Source organism: Rhinoraja longicauda, chromosome 10, assembly GCF_053455715.1.
Source record: "Rhinoraja longicauda isolate Sanriku21f chromosome 10, sRhiLon1.1, whole genome shotgun sequence".
NCBI lineage: Eukaryota > Metazoa > Chordata > Chondrichthyes > Rajiformes > Arhynchobatidae > Rhinoraja > Rhinoraja longicauda.
The window spans coordinates 1,241,621-1,260,471 of NC_135962.1; the positions used below are offsets into that span (position 1 = coordinate 1,241,621).

The 18,851-nt window shown below is 45.7% G+C and overlaps 1 protein-coding gene across 2 annotated transcripts in view; it reads right to left on the reverse strand.

The window, feature by feature from the left end:
- Positions 1–18,851, reverse strand: part of tecpr2 (tectonin beta-propeller repeat containing 2) — a 79,648-nt gene that overhangs the window by 59,415 nt on the left and 1,382 nt on the right. For both annotated transcript variants that reach the window (XM_078406014.1, XM_078406013.1), the window contains exons 2-7: positions 16,467–16,701; positions 11,385–11,513; positions 9,808–9,939; positions 7,018–7,175; positions 5,618–5,933; positions 3,550–3,679 (exon numbers count right to left, since the gene is read on the reverse strand). In XM_078406014.1, coding sequence (XP_078262140.1) covers positions 3,550–3,679; positions 5,618–5,933; positions 7,018–7,175; positions 9,808–9,939; positions 11,385–11,513; positions 16,467–16,685 — 1,084 coding nt within the window. In that variant the 5' untranslated portion in view covers positions 16,686–16,701. The remainder of the gene's footprint in view (positions 1–3,549; positions 3,680–5,617; positions 5,934–7,017; positions 7,176–9,807; positions 9,940–11,384; positions 11,514–16,466; positions 16,702–18,851) is intronic.

An 18,851-nucleotide genomic window follows, 5' to 3' on the forward strand; every position in this document is an offset into this window, starting at 1 on the left:
GAGTGACTTGGATAGGTTAGGTGAGTGGGCAAATGCATGGCAGATGCAATATAATGTGGATAAATGTGAGGTTATTCACTTTGGTGGCAAAAACAGGAAAGCAGACAATTATCTGAATGGTGGCCGATTAGGAGAAGGGGAGATGCAACGAGACCTGGGTGTCGTGGTACACCAGTCATTGAAAGTAGGCATGCAGGTGCAGCAGGCAGTGAAGAAAGCGAATGGTATGTTGGCATTCATAGCGAAGGGATTTGAGTATAGGCGCAGGGAGGTTCTGCTGCAGTTGTACAGGGCATTGGTGAGACCACACCTGGAGTATTGCGTACAGTTTTGGTCTCCTAATCTGAGGAAAGACATTCTTGCCATAGAGGGAGTACAGAGAAGGTTCACCAGATTGATTCCTGGGATGGCAGGACTTTCATATGAAGAAAGACTGGATAAACTCGGCTTGTACTTGCTGGAATTTAGAAGATTGAGGGGGGATCTTATAGAAACTTACAAAATTCTTAAGGGGTTGGACAGGCTAGATGCAGGAAGATTGTTCCCGATGTTGGGGAAGTCCAGAACAAGGGGTCACAGTTTAAGGATAAGGGGGAAGTCTTTTAGGACCGAGATGAGAAAGTTTTTTTTCACACAGAGAGTGGTGAATCTGTGGAATTCTCTGCCACAGTTGAGGCCAGTTCATTGGCTATATTTAAGAGGGAGTTTGATGTGGCCCTTGTGGCTAAAGGGATCAGGGGGTATGGAGAGAAGGCAGGTATGGGATACTGAGTTGGATGATCAGCCATGATCATATTGAATGGCGGTGCAGGCTCGAAGGGCCGAATGGCCTACTCCTGCACTTAGTTTCTATGTTTCTAGAAGGCAGTGGAGGCCAATTCTAATGCTTTCAAGAGTTAGATAGAGATCTTAAAGGCAGCGGAGTCAAGGGATATGGGGAGAAAGCAGGAACGGGGTACTGATTGTGGATGATCAGCCATGATCACAGTGAATGGCGGTGCTGGCTCAAAGGGCTGAATGGCCTCCTACTGCGCCTATTGTCTATCAAAACAGGTAATCACCTCCTTTATCCGGGAACATCTAGTTTTTACTAGTTCACATGTGCTGATTTTTGGACACAGTGAATTCACTAGAGGTTCAAGCTGAATAAAACTGTCGATTGGTGATATTACTGATGTGAGAATGGAGAAGGAGACTGTGGTTTCCACTTGGCTTCATATGGATGAAGATGTTCAAGTAAAGATTGGGGGGTAAAAAAAAATTAATTACCAAAGCGTCAGAATAGTAGTTACAAAATTAAATAACTTCTCAAATCAAAAACATTATTTTGCAAGATAATTAATGCACAATGTTACTTGAGGTCCGTGAAACAGTAGATGGAAGCTGGCCATGGATAAGTCATTTCAATCACTCATCGCATGCAGTCACTAAGAAAAGGCCAATTTCATGATACAGGTCCACCACTTATTTTTGTGTCAATTGGTGGTCCGACACCTCCTTTAATCCGGACAAAATCACGAGAGGGCACTTGAAATCCCCGCGAAGATGTGGTGCCCAGGCCAAGTGAGGCAGCCGATCTCAACCTCATCAGGACTACCACGGCCGATCGTCGGGGTGAATTTGCCCCCTGCGGCCGGGGCTCTGGAACTCCGGCCCGACCCGAGCCAGCACATCCGTTCCCACAGCTGACTTCCGCGGCCGACCTCTCAGCCCCTAGGCGGAATGTTCCGGTACCGTTGGTCTCCTCTCGGAGACCGTGACCTCCGTCGGTCCAGCAACACGGATAATCCAGGAAGGTTCTGGAACCAAGGGTGTGGGAAAATCGGCGGTGGATCTGTATATTACTATTAGAAATCGAATAATATGCTAATAAAACATGAGCACTTGGACACTTATTCCAAAACTCCAAATCATAGTTATAAATTCATACAGCATGGAAACAGGCCCTTCAGCCTGTCAAGTCTATGTCAAGAAGTGGAAGTGGCGGCGCCTAACGGCTGCGGCTCGCTAGCAGTCTGTTCGTCTTTTTTCCTTTTTTTTGTTGTTGTGTGTTTTGTTGGGATGGTTTTTTTTGGGGGTTTTTTTTGGTTGTGTATGTGTGTGGGGTGGTGGTGGTGGTGTGGGTGGGGGGGGGGTGGGGGAAACCTTTCTCTTTTAGGTCTCTTCCTCACGGCGCGGGGTGCGGCTCGGCCGCGGGGCCTTCCATCGCCCGGTGCGGCTCGGCCGCGGGGCCTTCCATCGCCTGGTGCGGCTCGGCCGCTGGACTTAACATCGCCCGGCGCGGCTCGGCCGCTGGACTTAACAGTGCCAGGTGCGGCTTGGCCGCGGGGCCTTCCATCGCCCGGTGCGGCTCGGCCGCGGGGCCTAACATCGCTGGTGCGGCTCGGCCGCTGGACTTAACAGTGCCCAGTGCGGCTCGGCCGCGGGACTTTACATCGCCCGGCGCGGCTCGGCCGCTGAACTTAACAGTGCCCGGTGCGGCTCGGCCACGGGGCCTAACATCGCTGGTGCGGCTCGGCCGCTGGACTTAACATTGCCCGGTGCGGTTTGGCCGCGGGGCCTTCCATCGCCCGGTGCGGCTCGGCCGCGGGCCTAACATCGCCCGGTGCGGCTCGGCCGCGGGACTTAGCTGCGCAAGGCTCGGTCGCGGGGCCTTCCATCGCCCGGCCGCGAGACGTTTCAGCGCCCGGTGCAACTCGGCCGCGGGGACTTCCATCCCCTTGCGGGGACTGTGCGGGTCGGTCGGGGACGAGCTGTCTGTCCGTGGGCGTGGGGAAGAGAGTGGAAGTTTTGTTGCCTCCATCACAGTGAGGGGGTGTTTGGAGTCACTGTGATGGACGTTTGTGTTGGGGTCATGTGTCTTGTGTTCTTTTTTGTGTGACTGCTATGTAGTTTCGTTCGGTACCTTGGTACCGAATGACAAATAAAGCTCTGTTGAACTGTTGTTGAACTGTTAACTAACAATGTTTATTAGTTTTGTCATTGGAACACACAATTACATTAGTTTGCCCAAATTTGGAAAAATAGATCTGCCCTTTGGTGCAAACATTGAGAAAATGGACTGAATACCGGAGACCAAGAGCAACATTAGTTGTCAATAGCCAGCACACTTAGATCTGGTACCTAACTCAGTCACATCCTGAACTGCGAGACCAAGTGCCACACCATTTCATTTCTATCTTGTAGGGGGCGGCACAGTTAGAGGTGGCACAGATAGAGCCGCTGCCTCACAGCGCCAGAGACCAGGGTTCGGTCCATACTTTGGATGCCACCTGTGGGAGGTTTGCACGTTCTCCCTGGGTTTTCTCCGGGTGCTCCGGTTTCCTCCCACATCTCAAAGACGTGTGGGTTTGCAGGTTAATTGGCCTGTGTTAATTCCCCCCCAATGTGCAGGGGAGTGGATGAGAAAGTGGTTTAACGTAGAACTAGTGTGAACGGTCGGTCGGTGTGGACTTTGTGGGTCAAAAGGCCTGTTTCCAAGGTGCATCTCCAAAAATAAAGCATAAGAGAAATTTCCATATTTGCTTTAAAAATAAAAATTAGGCTTACCGTCTATCAAGCCTTCTGGCTTGCTGGAAATCCGAATGATATCACGGTCGTGGGTCAACATGAAAATCTCATCTTCCGTACAGGAAACAGATATAATACTACTGAACCCCTCCAGTCCACCAATTAGAGCCTGCAAATGTCCAGTGCCAAACATCAACATGGTAAACTCCATCAGTCCCATTTCATCAACTTAACCTTCTGAGCAAGACAACTTGATTCATGAACATTTCATTTTAATGAGTGGCTATTATCAGTATTCAGCAATATAATTAATTGGAAAGTAACAACAGCATTTAAAAAAACAGCAACTTTTTTAATCACAGAACATAATTATACATAGCAACAATTCTAAACCTTTTAAAATATGGGACTGTACACAAATAATAACAGCGCCTGCAAGATTCGAAACAATTTGTGCCCAATATTAGTTCCCATGAAGATAGATACAAAATGCTGGAGTAACTCAGTGGGACAGGCAGCATCTCTGGAGAGAAGGAAAGGGTGATGTTTCGGGTTTAAGCCCTTCTTCAGACTGAGAGTCAGGGGAGAGGGAGTCTAGAGATATGGAAGAGTATAGTGTTTCCACCTTTAGTTTCAGAGTCATAGATTGATACAGCCTGGAAACAGGCCCTTCGGCCCAACTATCCCACACCGGCCAACAATGTCCCAGCTACACTAGTCCCACTTGCCTGCGCTTGGTCCATATCCCTCCAAACCTGTCCTATCCATGCACCTGTCCAACTGTTTCTTAAACAATAGGATAGTCCCAGCCTCAACTACCTCCTCTGGCAGCTTGTTCCTCCTCTGTGTGAAAAAGTTACCCCTCGGATTGCTATTAAATATTTTCCCCTTCACCTTGAACCTGTGTCCTCTGGTCCTCGATTCCCCTACTCTGGGTAAAAGACTCTGTGCATCTACTCGATCTATTCCTCTCATGATTTTGTACACCTCTATAAGATCTCCCCTCATCCTCCTACGCTCCATGGAATAGAGACCCAGCCTACTTAACCACTCCCTCTAGTCCTGGCAACATTACCATGAACTATGCACAAAATTAGCTGGAATCAAATATTAAATATATATCCATTGAAATACGGCTTCTCTGACAGCTGACCAAAATTAATGCTATAATTCTGTTCATCATGGGTAATCATAGACTCAGAGAGTGAGAGGCATAAATCATTCTGACTCTGCCCAGTAACAATTAGGTGCCAATTTTTGAATATTGTTGCACCATGCATTACACCCAGCACGAAGCTCCTAGTTACATTTAGGACCCTTAAGAAGAATTATGGAAAAAGTAGACTTTGATTATATCAAGTGGAACTGAATATGGACCCTGCTCCTAAAGACAACAATCTTGGCAGTTCCTTGAGTCCTTGTTTGACAAATGTTCAACTCTGTGTGAGTTAGAGAAATAATCTCTGATTGTATTTAGAAGCACTGAAGCATTTGCTCTATTAATAGCAGAATTATGTATTACAGATATAAATATTAGAGTCCATTTTAAAATAGGACTTCAAATAGGATTTTAAAACATTTTTTTTAATTAAAATTTCTCCCTCTTTTATATCCCACTGTAAATTCTTATCCAGATTTATAATGTATTTCTATCAGTTTTTCACATTAATTATGCCTTTCAATCGCAGTAGAACGACTTAGTTTAGAGATACAGCGCGGAAACAGGCCCTTCGGCCCACCGGGTCCGCACCCACCAGCGATCCCTGCACATTAACACTATCCTACACCCACTAGGGACAATCTTTACATTTACCAAGCCAATTAACCTATATATCTGTACGTCTTTGGAGTGTGGGAGGAAACCGAAGATCTCGGAGGAAACCCACGCAGGTCACTGGGAGAACGTACAAACTCCGTACAGACAGCACCCGTAGTCGGGATTGAACTCCGGCGCTGCATTCGCTGTAAGGCAGCAACTCTACCGCTGCGCCACCGTGACCTTAATTTTAGATGCTTTACAAAAGTGATGCTTCAATCGACAGTGGGATTTAAAATGGAGTAAGCTGCCAGGGTGAGTTAACAAAATATCAGCTTTGCTGTAACGTACCTGATTAACTGCATCAATCACATAAATACTAGCCTCATTCCAGCTCAGTACCCATCCGTCACGGAAGAAGCACTTCAACAGGCCGAGGTTTCTCTCTGAGGCCTGCACGCCTTTGAGGTTAGCTGTCAACCTCGGTCGTGGAAACAACTCAAACGGTTTCACACCATTGGCAAATATATTTTTAAAAATGAGGGTTGACTGAACAGCTCCATGTACGTCTGATTTCCACAGCCGAAGCCCCGGTCTTGAAGCATACAGATGAATATCTGTTTGTTTGCAGAGGCCTGGAATGAAGCATGCTCCAAATCTGCCAGCACTAGAAGCACAAGAGATTAACATATCTTAGTTGGGTTTTTTCAACAATTAGCAACTAGACGTTATGTAACCGGTGCATACCATATAAAATTACACAACATAGAAACAAAGAACTGCAAATGCTGGTTTATACCAAAGGTTAACACAAAATGCTGGAGTAACTCAGCGGGACAGGCAGCATCTCTGGAGAAAAAAGGATGGGTGACGTTTCAGGTCAGGACACTTCTTCAGACTGGGAAGAGGTCCGCAGAAGGTTCCCGACCCAAAACGTCGCCCATCCTCGTTCTCCAGAGATACCTCCTGACCCGCTGAGTTTCTCCACCACTTTGTGTCTATCTTACATAAAATCACATGCGGGTTTCCCTAATTGTGCAACTATTATTTTAATTCTCAACTACAAATTGCATTGAGAAATGGGGCTAGAATGCCAATAGCTCAAATTCTATTTGTTTTATACTTTTGTTTGTTAGTCTGGAAATTTTCAGTCCATCAACTCCCATAAATGTTTAGTTTTAGTTTTAGAGAAACAGCGCGGAAACAGGCCCTTTGGTCCACTGAGTCCACGCCGACCAGCGATCCCCGCACATTAACACAATCCTACACCCACTAGGGATGATTTTTACCTGTACCAAGCCATTTAACCTATAAACCTGTACGTCTTTGGAGTGTGGGAGGAAACCGACCATCTCTGAGAAAACCCATGCGGTCACAGGGAGAACGTACAAACTCCGCACAGGCGGCGCCCGTAGTCGGGATGGAACCCGGGTCTCTGCCGCTGTAAGGCGGTAGCTCTACCACTGCGCCCCCCTCTACCACTCAACTGTATAGTAGGTCATTTGCCAGGTCACCACCACCCCATATCTTTTGGACGTGAGGAAAACAAGAGGGCCACAAGTACAAACTCAACACAGACACCACCTGAGTTGTCGATGGAATGAACACTGCTGAGGTACCGGCTCTAGAAGCTACACCACTGTGATGCAGACATTATCATAACCATGGGTGCATCTCATTTTAGTCTAGGTGCCACAAGCAATTATACTTGAAATACTATGTTTAGTTATTTTAAAATTCTCCACGCTTACATTTTCCTTGGCTGGGTTCCAACCTGCCTGATAACATTCTGCTCAGTATAAATAAGGATGGAGCGCAGGCAAGTTGAAACAAGAAGAACTTTCTGATTGTAGTCCAACTGTACAATAGAAGATGCATCTTCTAATATCACTGTAGGACTACAGATACCCTGCGGAAAACCAGAATACAACAATTAAACAAGTTCAAATTCAAACCATGCATTAAATATATCTTCATGCTGTATTTGGTCATCTTTCCACGGCAAAAAGGGGGGAGTCCAGAACAAGGGGACACCGTCTAAGAATAAAGGGGAGGCCATTTAAATGTTCCCAATGTTGGGGGAGTCCAGAACCAGGAGCCACAGTCTAAGAACAAAGGGGAGGCCATTTAAAACTGAGGTGAGAAGAACTTTTTCACCCAGAGAGTTGTGAATTTGTGGAATTCTCTGCCACAGAAGGCAGTGGAGGCCAATTCACTGGATGAATTGAAAAGAGAGTTAGGTAGAGCTCCAGGGGCTAGTGGAATCAAGGGATATGGGGAGAAGGCAGGCACGGGTTACTGATTGTGGATGATCAGCCATGATCACAATGAATGGCGGTGCTGGCTCGAAGGGCCAAATGGCTTCCTCCTGCACCTATTGTCTATGTTTCTAAAAAGGGGGAGTGAGAATACCATCTTTTGTTCAGACTGAAATGACTGATATTGTCAAACCGCCATTTGAAAATTTCACCAATGGAAAAACATACATGAACTGAGAATACAAAACGCTGTACTGATCCCAGTTATCAATTGAATAGAGTTGAAACATTCCTGTAGACACAAATAACTGGAGGTGATGGTTTACAAAAGACACAGAGTGCTGGAGTAACTCAGCAGGTCAGGCAGCATCTCTGGAGAACATGGATAGGTGACGTTTCAGTGTGCTGGAGTAACTCAGTGGGTCAGGCAGCATCTCTGGAGAACATAGATAGGTGACGTTTCAGAGAGTGCTGGAGTAACTCAGCGGGTCAGGCAGCATCTCTGGAGAACATGGATAGGTGACGTTTCACAGAGTGCTGGAGTAACTCAGTGGGTCAGGCAGCATCTATGGAGAACATGGATAGGTGACATTCACAGAGTGCTGGAGTAACTCAGCGGGTCAGGCAGCATCTCAGGAGAACATGGATAAGTAACATAGTGAGGGGACCCATCTTCAGAGTTGAAGTCTATCCATGTTCCCCAGTGATGCTACCTCTTTGTGGAGTTACTCCAGCACTGTCTTTTTTTATTAATCAGCATCTGCAGTTCCTTGTGTCTCTACGTTAAAAAATATATAATTCCAGTTGTAAAACACATGGTGGGAATAAAAGTAAGAAACAAGGAACCGCAGATGCTGGTTGCACTCAAAAGAACACAAAATGCTGGAGTAATTCAGCGGGCCAGGCAGCATCTTTGGAGACCATGGATTGGTGACTTTTCAGATTGGGACTCCAAACCCTATACAAACTTAGTATCAGCAAATATATCCCTTTATCATCTCGATGTCTTTGGTAATTTACAAAACTCTTCTTCTCAAAATTCCTTTCCATTTTAGCAGAAAGAGGCCCTTCAACCCACAACATCCATGCCAACGTTTTTTTCCCCTTCTACACTAATCCTGGTTGCCCGCATAAGGTCCATATCCTTTTGTCCTTTGAAAAAAAAGATAAAGTGCTGGAGTAACTTAGTGGATCAAGCAACATCTCTGGAGAACTTGGATAGGTGATGTTTCCAGTCAGGTATTTTTCAATGCATGCCTATTTCTTGTTCATAAGTGATAGGAGCAGAGTTAGGCCATCTGGCCCATCAAGTCTACTCCACCGTTCAATCATGGCTGATCTATCTCTCCCTCAACCCCATTCTCTTGCCTTCTCCCCATAACCCGACACCTGTACTCATCAAGATCCTATCTATCTCTGCCTTGAAAAAATTATCGATTGACTTGACCTCCACAGCCTTCTGTGGCAATGAATTCCACAGATTCTCCAGCCTCTGACTGATGAAATTCCTCCTCATCTCCTTCCTAGAGGAACGTACTTTTATTCTGACGCTATGACCTCTGGTCCTAGACTCTCCCACGAGTGGAAACATCCTCTCCACATCAACTCTATCCATTTCTATCTTAATACTTTTTTTTTTAACAGCTCTAATTTCTTAAGGTAGCTTATTTCAAAAGAAACCAATAAACCAATCAGCCAAAACATTATGACTTGATGAGCCAAAACATTATGACCACCTGCCTAATATGCTGTTGGTCCTCCGTGTGCAGCCCCATACGCAGCAGGGTGCGATGCACTGTGTATTGTGACACATTCCTCCCGTGACCACCATTAAAATTGTGCCACAGCAGACCTTCTGTCGGTTCGGACCAGACGGGATAGCCTTCGTTGCCCTCGCGCATCGATGAGTCTTGGGCTCCCAACACCCTGTCTGTCGCCGGTTTGTGGTTTGTCCCTCCTCGGACCACTGTCGGTAGGTACTCATCACAAGCACCCCACAAGCCTTGCCGTTTCAGAGATGCTCTGACCCAGTCGTCTGGCCATAACAATTTGGCCCTTGTCAAAGTCGCTCAGGTCTTTACTCCTGCCCATTTCTCCTGCATCCAACACATCAACTTCAAAAACTGACTGTTCACTTGCTGCCTAATATATCCCACCCCTTGACAGGTGCCATTGTAACAAGATAATCAATGTTATTCACTTGGCCTGTCAGTGGTCATAAGGTTTTGGCTGATCGATATAAATATTTATTGATATTGATCAATTTATCTGAGAATTCATTACCTGCTCCAGGTCCACAGCAACATAGACAACTTTACCCAGCTCATCCCCAGAGAAGAGTTTCATTCCATTGCTGCTCCAAGCTAAAGCTGTAATGTTACTTTTGTGAATACCCACAACATCAAATCGGCGCAACTGTGGAGAAAGAATGACTTGGTAAATACGAGTAAAAAAACAAAGTCGGCAAAAAGGAAACAAACTTTGCTGAACCTTTATCCAGTTATGGCTGTGGTTTTTTTTAACAGAGAGTCAGTTTCCTGCCTGTAGCAAGTAGTTTAGTTTAGGTTTCGTGTAGTTTCGTTTATTATTGTCGTATGTGCAGTCAAAAGCCTTTGTTGCTTGTAAAGACATAAAGACTGTACACGATTACAATCAAGGCATCCACAGGGTACAGATACAGAATAAAGGCAATAACGTTTAGTGCAAGATAAAGTCCAGTAAAGTCCAATTAAAGATAGTGTGAGGGTCTCCAATGAGGTAGATGGGAGGTCAGGACCACTCTCTAATTGGTGATAGGATGGTTCAGTTGTCTGATAACAGCTGGGAAGAAACTGTCCCTGAATCTGGAGGTGTGCGTTTTCACACTTCTGTACCTCTTGCCAGATGGGAGAGGGGAGAGGAGGGAGTGAGCGGAGTTTCACAGATCTGCTGAGATTAACTCCCTGATGGAGGCAGACTCAATAAGGCAAGGAGCCGTACAGATGTAAATGCTGTCAAGCAGGCGAGGCTTGGTGTTGGTCAGAACAGGCCTGCAAAGAAAACAGCCTAAAAACCCCTGAAGCAGGGCCTCGACCCGAAACGTCACCCATTCCTTCTCTCCAGAGATGCTGCCTGTCCCGCTGGGTTCCTCCAGCTTTTTCTGTCTAACCCTGAATACTAGTTCAGACAGGGTTTGGCTTAGCTAATAAAAAAGACACAAAGTGCTGGAGTATCTCCGCAGGTCAGACTGTATCTCTGGAGAACATAGATGGGTGCAGTGGTAGAGTTGCTGCCTTACAACGAATGCAGCGCCGGAGACCTGGGTTCCATCCCGACTACGGGTGCGTCTGTACGGCATTTGTACGATCTCCCCGTGACCTGCGTGGGTTTTCTCCGAGATCTTTGGTTTTCTCCCACACTCCAAAGACGTACAGGTTTGTAGGTTAATTAGGCAATAGACAATAGGTGCAGGAGTAGGCCATTCGGGCACCGCCATTCAATGTGATCATGGCTGATCATTCACAATTGTCTTGGTAAATGTAAAAATTGTCCCTAGTGGGTGTAGGATAGTGTTAATGTGCGGGGGTCACTGGTCGGTGCGGACCCGGTGGGCCGAAGGGCCTGTTTCCACGCTGTATCTCTAAACTAAACTAAGATAGGTGAATGCCCACTGGTGAAGGGGGAAATGTCAGGCTGAAGGGCTTGTTTCTCTGCTTCACAACTGTGACCAGTGTGGGTGCTAATGCATTAGTATTAAACGGCTTAGACGCTTACTATAACCACATGACAAAATGAAGCACATCATCTCCGCTCAGCCAGTGCATGAAACACTGGCAGAGTTTTACTAACGGGGGTGCAGTAAATGAAAATGCCTCACTCACCTGCTTGTTTCGACCGGGCAAGTGGGAGACTAGCTGGAAAAGTGTCACTCTCCCCGCAGCTGTCCCAACAGCAACCAGGTCATCAAAGCAGGCCGACAGCTTCACCACTTTAATCACCTCAGTCTTGCCCTTACATTGAAAACACACACAACACCAGGTCATCAGACACATGAGTTTATGAGAAACAACGTTTTCACCCAGAGAGTTGTGAATTTGTGGAATTCTCTGCTACAGAAGGCAGTAGAAGCCAATTCACTGGATGAATTTAAAAAAAGAGTTAGATAGAGCTTTAGGGGCTAGCGGAATCAAGGGATATGGGGAGAAAGCAGGCACAGGCTACTGATTGTGGATGATCAGCCATGATCACAATGAATGGCGGTGCTGGTTCGAAGGGCTAAATGGCCTCCTCCTGCACCTATTTTCTATGTTTTTATGTTTCTACATATACAAAGCTATTCAATCCAATTTATGAGGCCAAATCCATAAAAATACCAGACATAAACATGTATATTCGTTGGGTAAACATTGTGAAATCTATGTATAAGATTGAGAAAATCTTTTCTTTCCTAGTTTGTTACTAACAATCAAGTATTCAACTACAAACCTGGTTTGAATTAATGGTCAGAAATATAAAAGTAAAGTGAGTATAGTTTTCACAAGTTCATAGGTGATAGGAGCAGAATTAGGCCATTCAGCCCATCAAATCTACTCCACCATTCGATCATAGCTGAGATATTGGTCTCTCTCAACCCTATTCTTCCGCCTTCTCCCCATAACCTTTGATGCCTTTACTAATCGACCCTATCAATCTCTGGTGTTCCATCTCCTGCACTTGCAGTGAAAAGTGTTCAGGGAGGAGGGTGTTGGGTGGTCGGGGATGAGCAAAGCAAGGAGTTGCAGAAAGGACAGCCTGTACAGAACACAGTGGGGACGGGAAGATGTGACTGGTGATGCCATCACATAGTGATAGGGGATTCAATTGTAAAGGGAATAGATAGGCGTTTCTGCGGCCGCAATCGAGACTCCAGGATGGTATGTTGCCTCCCTGGTGCAAGGGTCAGGGATGTCTCTGAGCGGTTGCAGAACATTCTGGAGGGGGAGGGTGAACAGCCAGTTGTCGTGGTGCACATTGGCACCAACGATTTAGGTAAAAAACGGGATGAGGTCCTACAAGGTGAATTTAGGGAGCGAGGAGATAAACTTAAAAGTAGGACCTCAAACGTAATAATCCCTGGATTACTACCAGTGCCACGTGCTAGTCAGAGTAGAAATAGGAGGATATTTCAGATGAATACGTGGCTTGAAAAATGGTGCAAGGGGGAGGGATTCAAATTTCTAGGACATTGGAACCAGTTCTGGGAGAGGTGGGACCAGTACAAACAGGACGGTCTGTACCTGAGCTGGAATGGAACCAATGTCCTTGGGGGAATGTTTGCTAGTGCTGTCGGGGAGGATTTAAACTAATGTGGCAGGGGATGGGAGCATGAGCAGAGAGACAGAGGGGTGTAAAATGAGGGTAGAAGCAGTAGGTAGCAAGGTGAAACGTAAAAGTGGCAGGCAGACAAATCCAGGGCAAAAATCAAAAAAGGCCACTTTTCAACATAATTGTATAAGGGGTAAGAGTGTTGTAAAAACATGCCTGAAGGCTTTGTGTCTCAATGCAAGGAGTATACGTAATAAGGTGGATGAATTAAATGTGGAGATAGTTATTAATGATTATGATATAGTTAGGATTACGGAGACATGGCTCCAGGGTGACCAAGGCTGGGAGCTCAACATCCAGGGATATTCTATATTCAGGCGGGATAGACAGAAAGGAAAAGGAGGTGGGGTAGCGTTGCTGGTTAGAGAGGAGATTAACGCAGTGGAAAGGAAGGACATTAGCTCGGAGGATGTGGAATCGATATGGGTAGAGCTGCGAAACACTAAGGGGCAGAAAACGCTAGTGGGAGTTGTGTACAGGCCACCTAACAGCAGTAGTGAGGTTGGGGATGGCATCAAACAGGAAATTAGAAATGCGTGCACTAAAGGTGCAGCAGTTATAATGGGTGACTTCAATCTACATATAGATTGGGTGAACCAAATTGGCAGGGGTGCTGAGGAAGAGGATTTCTTGGAATGTTTGCGAGATGGTTTTCTAAACCAACATGTCGAGGAACCAACGAGAGAGCAGGCCATTCTAGACTGGGTATTGAGTAATGAGGAAGGGTTAGTTAGCAGTCTTGTTGTGCGAGGCCCCTTGGGCAAAAGTGACCATAATATGGTGGAGTTCTTCATTAGGATGGAGAGTGACAAAGTCAATTCAGAAACAAGTGTTCTGAACTTAAAGAAAGGTAACTTTGAGGGTATGAGACGTGAATTGTCCAAGATAGACTGGCAATTTATACTTAAAGGGTTGACGGTGGACATGCAATGGAAGGCATTTAAAGATTGCATGGATGAACTACAACAATTGTTCATCCCAGTTTGGCAAAAGAACAAACCAGGAAAGGTAGTGCATCCGTGGCTAACAAGGGAAATCAAGGATAGTATTAAAACAAAAGATGAAGCATATAAATTAGCCAGAAAAAGTATCATACCAGAGGACTGGGAGAAATTCAGAGTCCAGCAGAGGAGGACAAAGGGCTTAATTAGGAAAGGGAAAATAGATTATGAGAAAACTGGCAGGGAACATAAAAACTGACTGCAAAAGCTTTTATAGATATGTGAAGAGAAAAAGACTAGTTAAGACAAATGTAGACGTCCCTTGCAGTCGGAAACAGGTGAATTGATCATAGGAACAAGGAGATGGCAGACCAATTGAACAACTACTTTGGTTCTGTCTTCACTAGGGAAGACATAAACAATCTGCCGGAAATAGAAAGGGACCGGGGGTCTAACGAGATGGAGGAACTGAGGGTAATCCAGGTTAGTCGGGAAGTGGTGTTAGGTCAATCAAATGGATTAAAGGCCGATAAATCCCCAGGGCCAGATAGGCTGCATCCCAGAGTGCTTAAGGAAGTAGCCTCAGAAATAGTGGATGCATTAGTGATAATTTTTCAAAACTCTTTAGATTCTGGAGTAGTTCCTGAGGATTGGAGGGTAGCTAATGTAACCCCACTTTTTAAAAAGGGATGGAGAGAGAAAACGGGGAATTATAGACCAGTTAGCCTAACATCGGTAGTGGGGAAAATGCTAGAGTCAGTTATTAAAGATGTGATAGCATTACATTTGGAAAGTGGTGAAATCATCGGACAAAGTCAGCATGGATTTATGAAAGGCAAATCATGCCTGACGAATCTTATAGAATTTTTCGAGGATGTAACTAGTAGAGTGGATGAGGGAGAACCAGTCGATGTGTTATATCTGGACTTTCAGAAGGCCTTCGACAAGGTCCCACATAGGACATTGGGGTACAAACTTAAAGCACACGGTATTGGGGGTTCAGTGTTGAGGTGGATAGAGAATTGGTTGGCGGACAGGAAGCAAAGAGTAGGAATAAATGGGTCCTTTTCGGAATGGCAGGCAGTGACTAGTGGGGTACCGCAAGGCTCAGTGCTGGGACCCCAGTTATTTACAATATATATTAATGATTTGGACGAGGGAATTGAATGCAATATCTCTAACTTTGCGGATGACACGAAGCTGGGTGGCAGTGTTAGCTGCGAGGAGGATGCTAGGAGGCTGCAGAGTGACTTGGATAGATTAGGAGAGTGGGCAAATGCATGGCAGATGCAATATAATGTGGATAAATGTGAGGTTATTCACTTTGGCGGCAAGAACAGGAAAGCAGAGTATTACCTGAATGGTGGCCAATTAGGAAAAGGGGTGATGCAACGTGACCTGGGTGTCGTGGTACACCAGTCATTGAAAGCAAGCGTGCAGGTGCAGCAGGCAGTGAAGAAAGCGAATGGTATGTTAGCATTCATAGGAAGAGGATTTGAGTATAGGAACAGGGAGGTTCTGCTGCAGTTGTACAGGGCCTTGGTGAGAACGCACCTGGAGAATTGTGTACAGTTTTGGTCTCCTAATCTGAGGAAAGACATTCTAGCCTTAGAGGGAGTACAGAGAAGGTTCACCAGATTGATCCCAGGGATGGCAGGACTTTCATATGAAGAAAGACTGTATAGACTAGGCTTATACTCGCTGGAATTTAGAAGACTGAGGGGGGATCTTATTGAAACATATAAAATTCTTAAGGGGTTGGAGAGGCTAGATGCGGGAAGATTGTTCCCGATGTTGGGGAAGTCCAGAACCAGGGGTCACAGCTTAAGGATAAGGATTAGGACCGAGATGAGAAAACATTTCTTCACACACAGAGAGTGTTGAGTCTGTGGAATTCTCTGCCACAGAAGGTAGTTGAGGCCAGTTCATTGGCTATATTTAAGAGGGAGTTAGATGTGGCCCTTGTGGCTAAAGGTATGGAGAGAAGGCAGGTACAGGTTACTGAGCTGGATGATCAGCCATGATCACATTGAATGGCGGTGCAGGCTCGAAGGGCCGAATGGCCTACTCCTGCACCTATTTTCTATGTTTCTATGAAGGTGGGAGAAATATTGGAGAAGGCAGGAGACCAAGGGAAGACGAGGACCAAGGAAATTCCATCCTTGTTTCATACAAGGGGGGTAGGATTAAGAGAAGACTGTGGGATACAGAGGAGACCCTGGTGTGGGCTCCAACCACAAGTGTAGGAGGGATGCCACGTTTGCTGAAGAAAGAGGATATCTAGGAGAGACACAAAATGTTGGAGGAACGTTTGGGTGACGTTTCGAGTCGAGACCCTTCTTCAGACCCGAGACGTCACCCACTCCTTCTCTCCACAGATGCTGCCTGTCCCACTGAGTCAACCTTCGGTTTAAACCAGCACCTGCAGTTCTTTCCTACACAGGATATCTAGGATGTCTGTTACAATCCCATCGACTCCGATGGCTATATTGACCACACCACCTCCTAATCTGCCTCTTGCAAGGATGTATATGTGACTCCAGGTGATCACTATGTGACTCTCAACCCTCAATTACTCCGTCTCCCAAGGCAAGGCTTCCCACTCTAGGCCATACAAGATTCACACAACTGCACTCAGAAGCTGATGGCAAAACCTACCTCTAAATTATATTTTGTCATCTTGTTCAGCCTTCTGGAGTAAAGGTAGAGCATGCCGATGTTGGTGCCCACCGCGATGAAGTCCTTATTGGCATCGAGCGCCGTGAGATGCACAACCACATTCCTAAATCCTTTCTGAACTTTCTCTGGAATCGCGTTAAGCAAGTAATATAGCGGACTGAACTCCTTAAAGGTGGAGAATCTCCCATCTACCGCCATAGCAGTCAAAATTACACTGCTCACATGGAAAAAAAACACACAAAAAAAAAAGAACAGGATTAGAAATATTGGCATCATGACTTCATTAGTGCATAAGTGATAGGAGCAGAATTAGGCCAGTCGGCCCATCAAGTCTACTCCGCCATTCAATCATGGCTGATCTATCTCTCCCTCCAAACCCCATTCTCCTGCCTTCTCCCCATAACCCCGACACTCGTACTAATCAAGAATCTGTCAATCTCTGCCTTAAAAATATCCATTGACAGCCTCCACAGCCTTCTGTGGCAAAGAACTCCACAGATTCACCACCCTCTGACTGAAGAAATTCCTGCTCATCTCCTTCCGAAAGGAACGTCCTTTAATTCTGAGGCTATGACCTCCAATCCTAGTCTCTCCCACTGGTGGAAACATCCTCTCCACATCCACTCTATCCAGGCCTTGCACTATTCGGTAAGTTTCAATGAGGTCCACCCTCATCCTTCTAAACTCCAGTGAGTACAGGCCCAGTGCCGTCAAATGTTCATCATGTGTTAACCCACTCATTGCTGGAATCATTCCTATAAACCTCCTCTGGACCCTCTCCAGAGCCAGCACATCCTTCCTCAGAAATGGGGTCCAAAATTGCTCACTTAAAAACAATCTATTTTTCCATCATTTATACCAAGCCAGATTTGAAGTTTAAGTAGGCAATGTAAACAAGAAAATCATTCAGAAACTCAGGAAATAAAACTTCAATAGTGGATTCTAATTATTGGCATTACCTTCACCCCCAACAAACTGCTCTCTCTCTCTCTCTCTCTCTCTCTCTCTCTCTGTCGCTGGGTGGAAAATGAAACTGTAAGCTGGGTTGTTCTGTAATACTGAAGTACGTGTAGACCAAGGCACTGCCTAACTTGCAGATCATATCGAGCAAACCTCAAACACCCTATTTGGTTTGAGTCATCCAAAACCAGATCTCTTTAAATGCACTCATAACTGAACAACATAATTCTCATTTTATTTACAGCTTCTTTTCTAATTTACATTTTCTAACGTATGATGTAGAAACAAGGACGTGTACACGCTGGTTTACCAAGAAAAGGCACAAAATGCTGGGATAACTCAACAGGTCAGGCAGCATGCAGGGAGAACATGGATTGGTGGTGCTTCTGAAGAAAGGCCCAGACTTGAAACATCACCTATCCATGTTCTCCAGAGATGTTGCTGCGATTCATATGCTTGTTCGCAAAATTGTGCCTAAATAGTGTTCTTGTTATTAGTGCTTTACAATTCATCCGGTTGTGACAAGTTAGAAGCAAAGAAGGCTGGAGTAACTCAGCGGGTCAGGCAGCATCTCTGGAGAACATGGATAGGTGACGTTTCACAGAGTGCTGGAGTAACTCAGCGGGTCAGGCAGCATCTCTGGAGAACATGGATAGGTGACGTTTCACAGAGTGCTGGAGTAACTCAGCGGGTCAGGCAGCATCACTGGAGAACATGGATAGGTGACGTTTTGAGTTGAGATTTAGCCCCCTTCAGATACTTATCCAATTCCTTTCTGAAATTTGTTGCCATAACAAGGTGGCGCAGCAGTAGAGTATCTGCTTTACAGCACCAGAGACCCGCGATCGATCCTGACTGTGGGTGCTGTCTGAATGAAGTTGGTAAGTTCTCCATGTGACTGCGTAGATCGATCCAAAGACGTGTGGGTTTGTAGGCTAATTGGCTTGGTATAAATGTAAATTGTCCCCAGTGTGTGTAGGATAGTGTTAGTGTGCGGGGATCACTGGTCGTGTGGGCTCGGTGGGCCGAAGGGCCTGTTTCCGTGCTGCATCTCTCAACTAATCTACTTGCACCATTCTTTCAGGCACCACTTTTGGATCACAGGTGCATTACCTCCTCAACCTCTCCCACGCTACAAATAGCATCATGGCTGACCTCCACGCACCTTCCTTTCCCACTTAATCATCAAAACCTATCATATGTTTCTTGTGAATTAATTCAGATTTCAAGTTAATTGACCAGGCATCAACAGCCGCTGGCAGAAAAGTAGTCCCAAATTTCTTATGCTCTTAAATTCTCTCCCAAAAGACCTTGGCTTAACCATTGGGCTGTCTTTCATAGCCCTAATGTCCATGTGGTGGATATGATTACTTCCCATCAATGCCAGATCCACTTTTTCAGTTA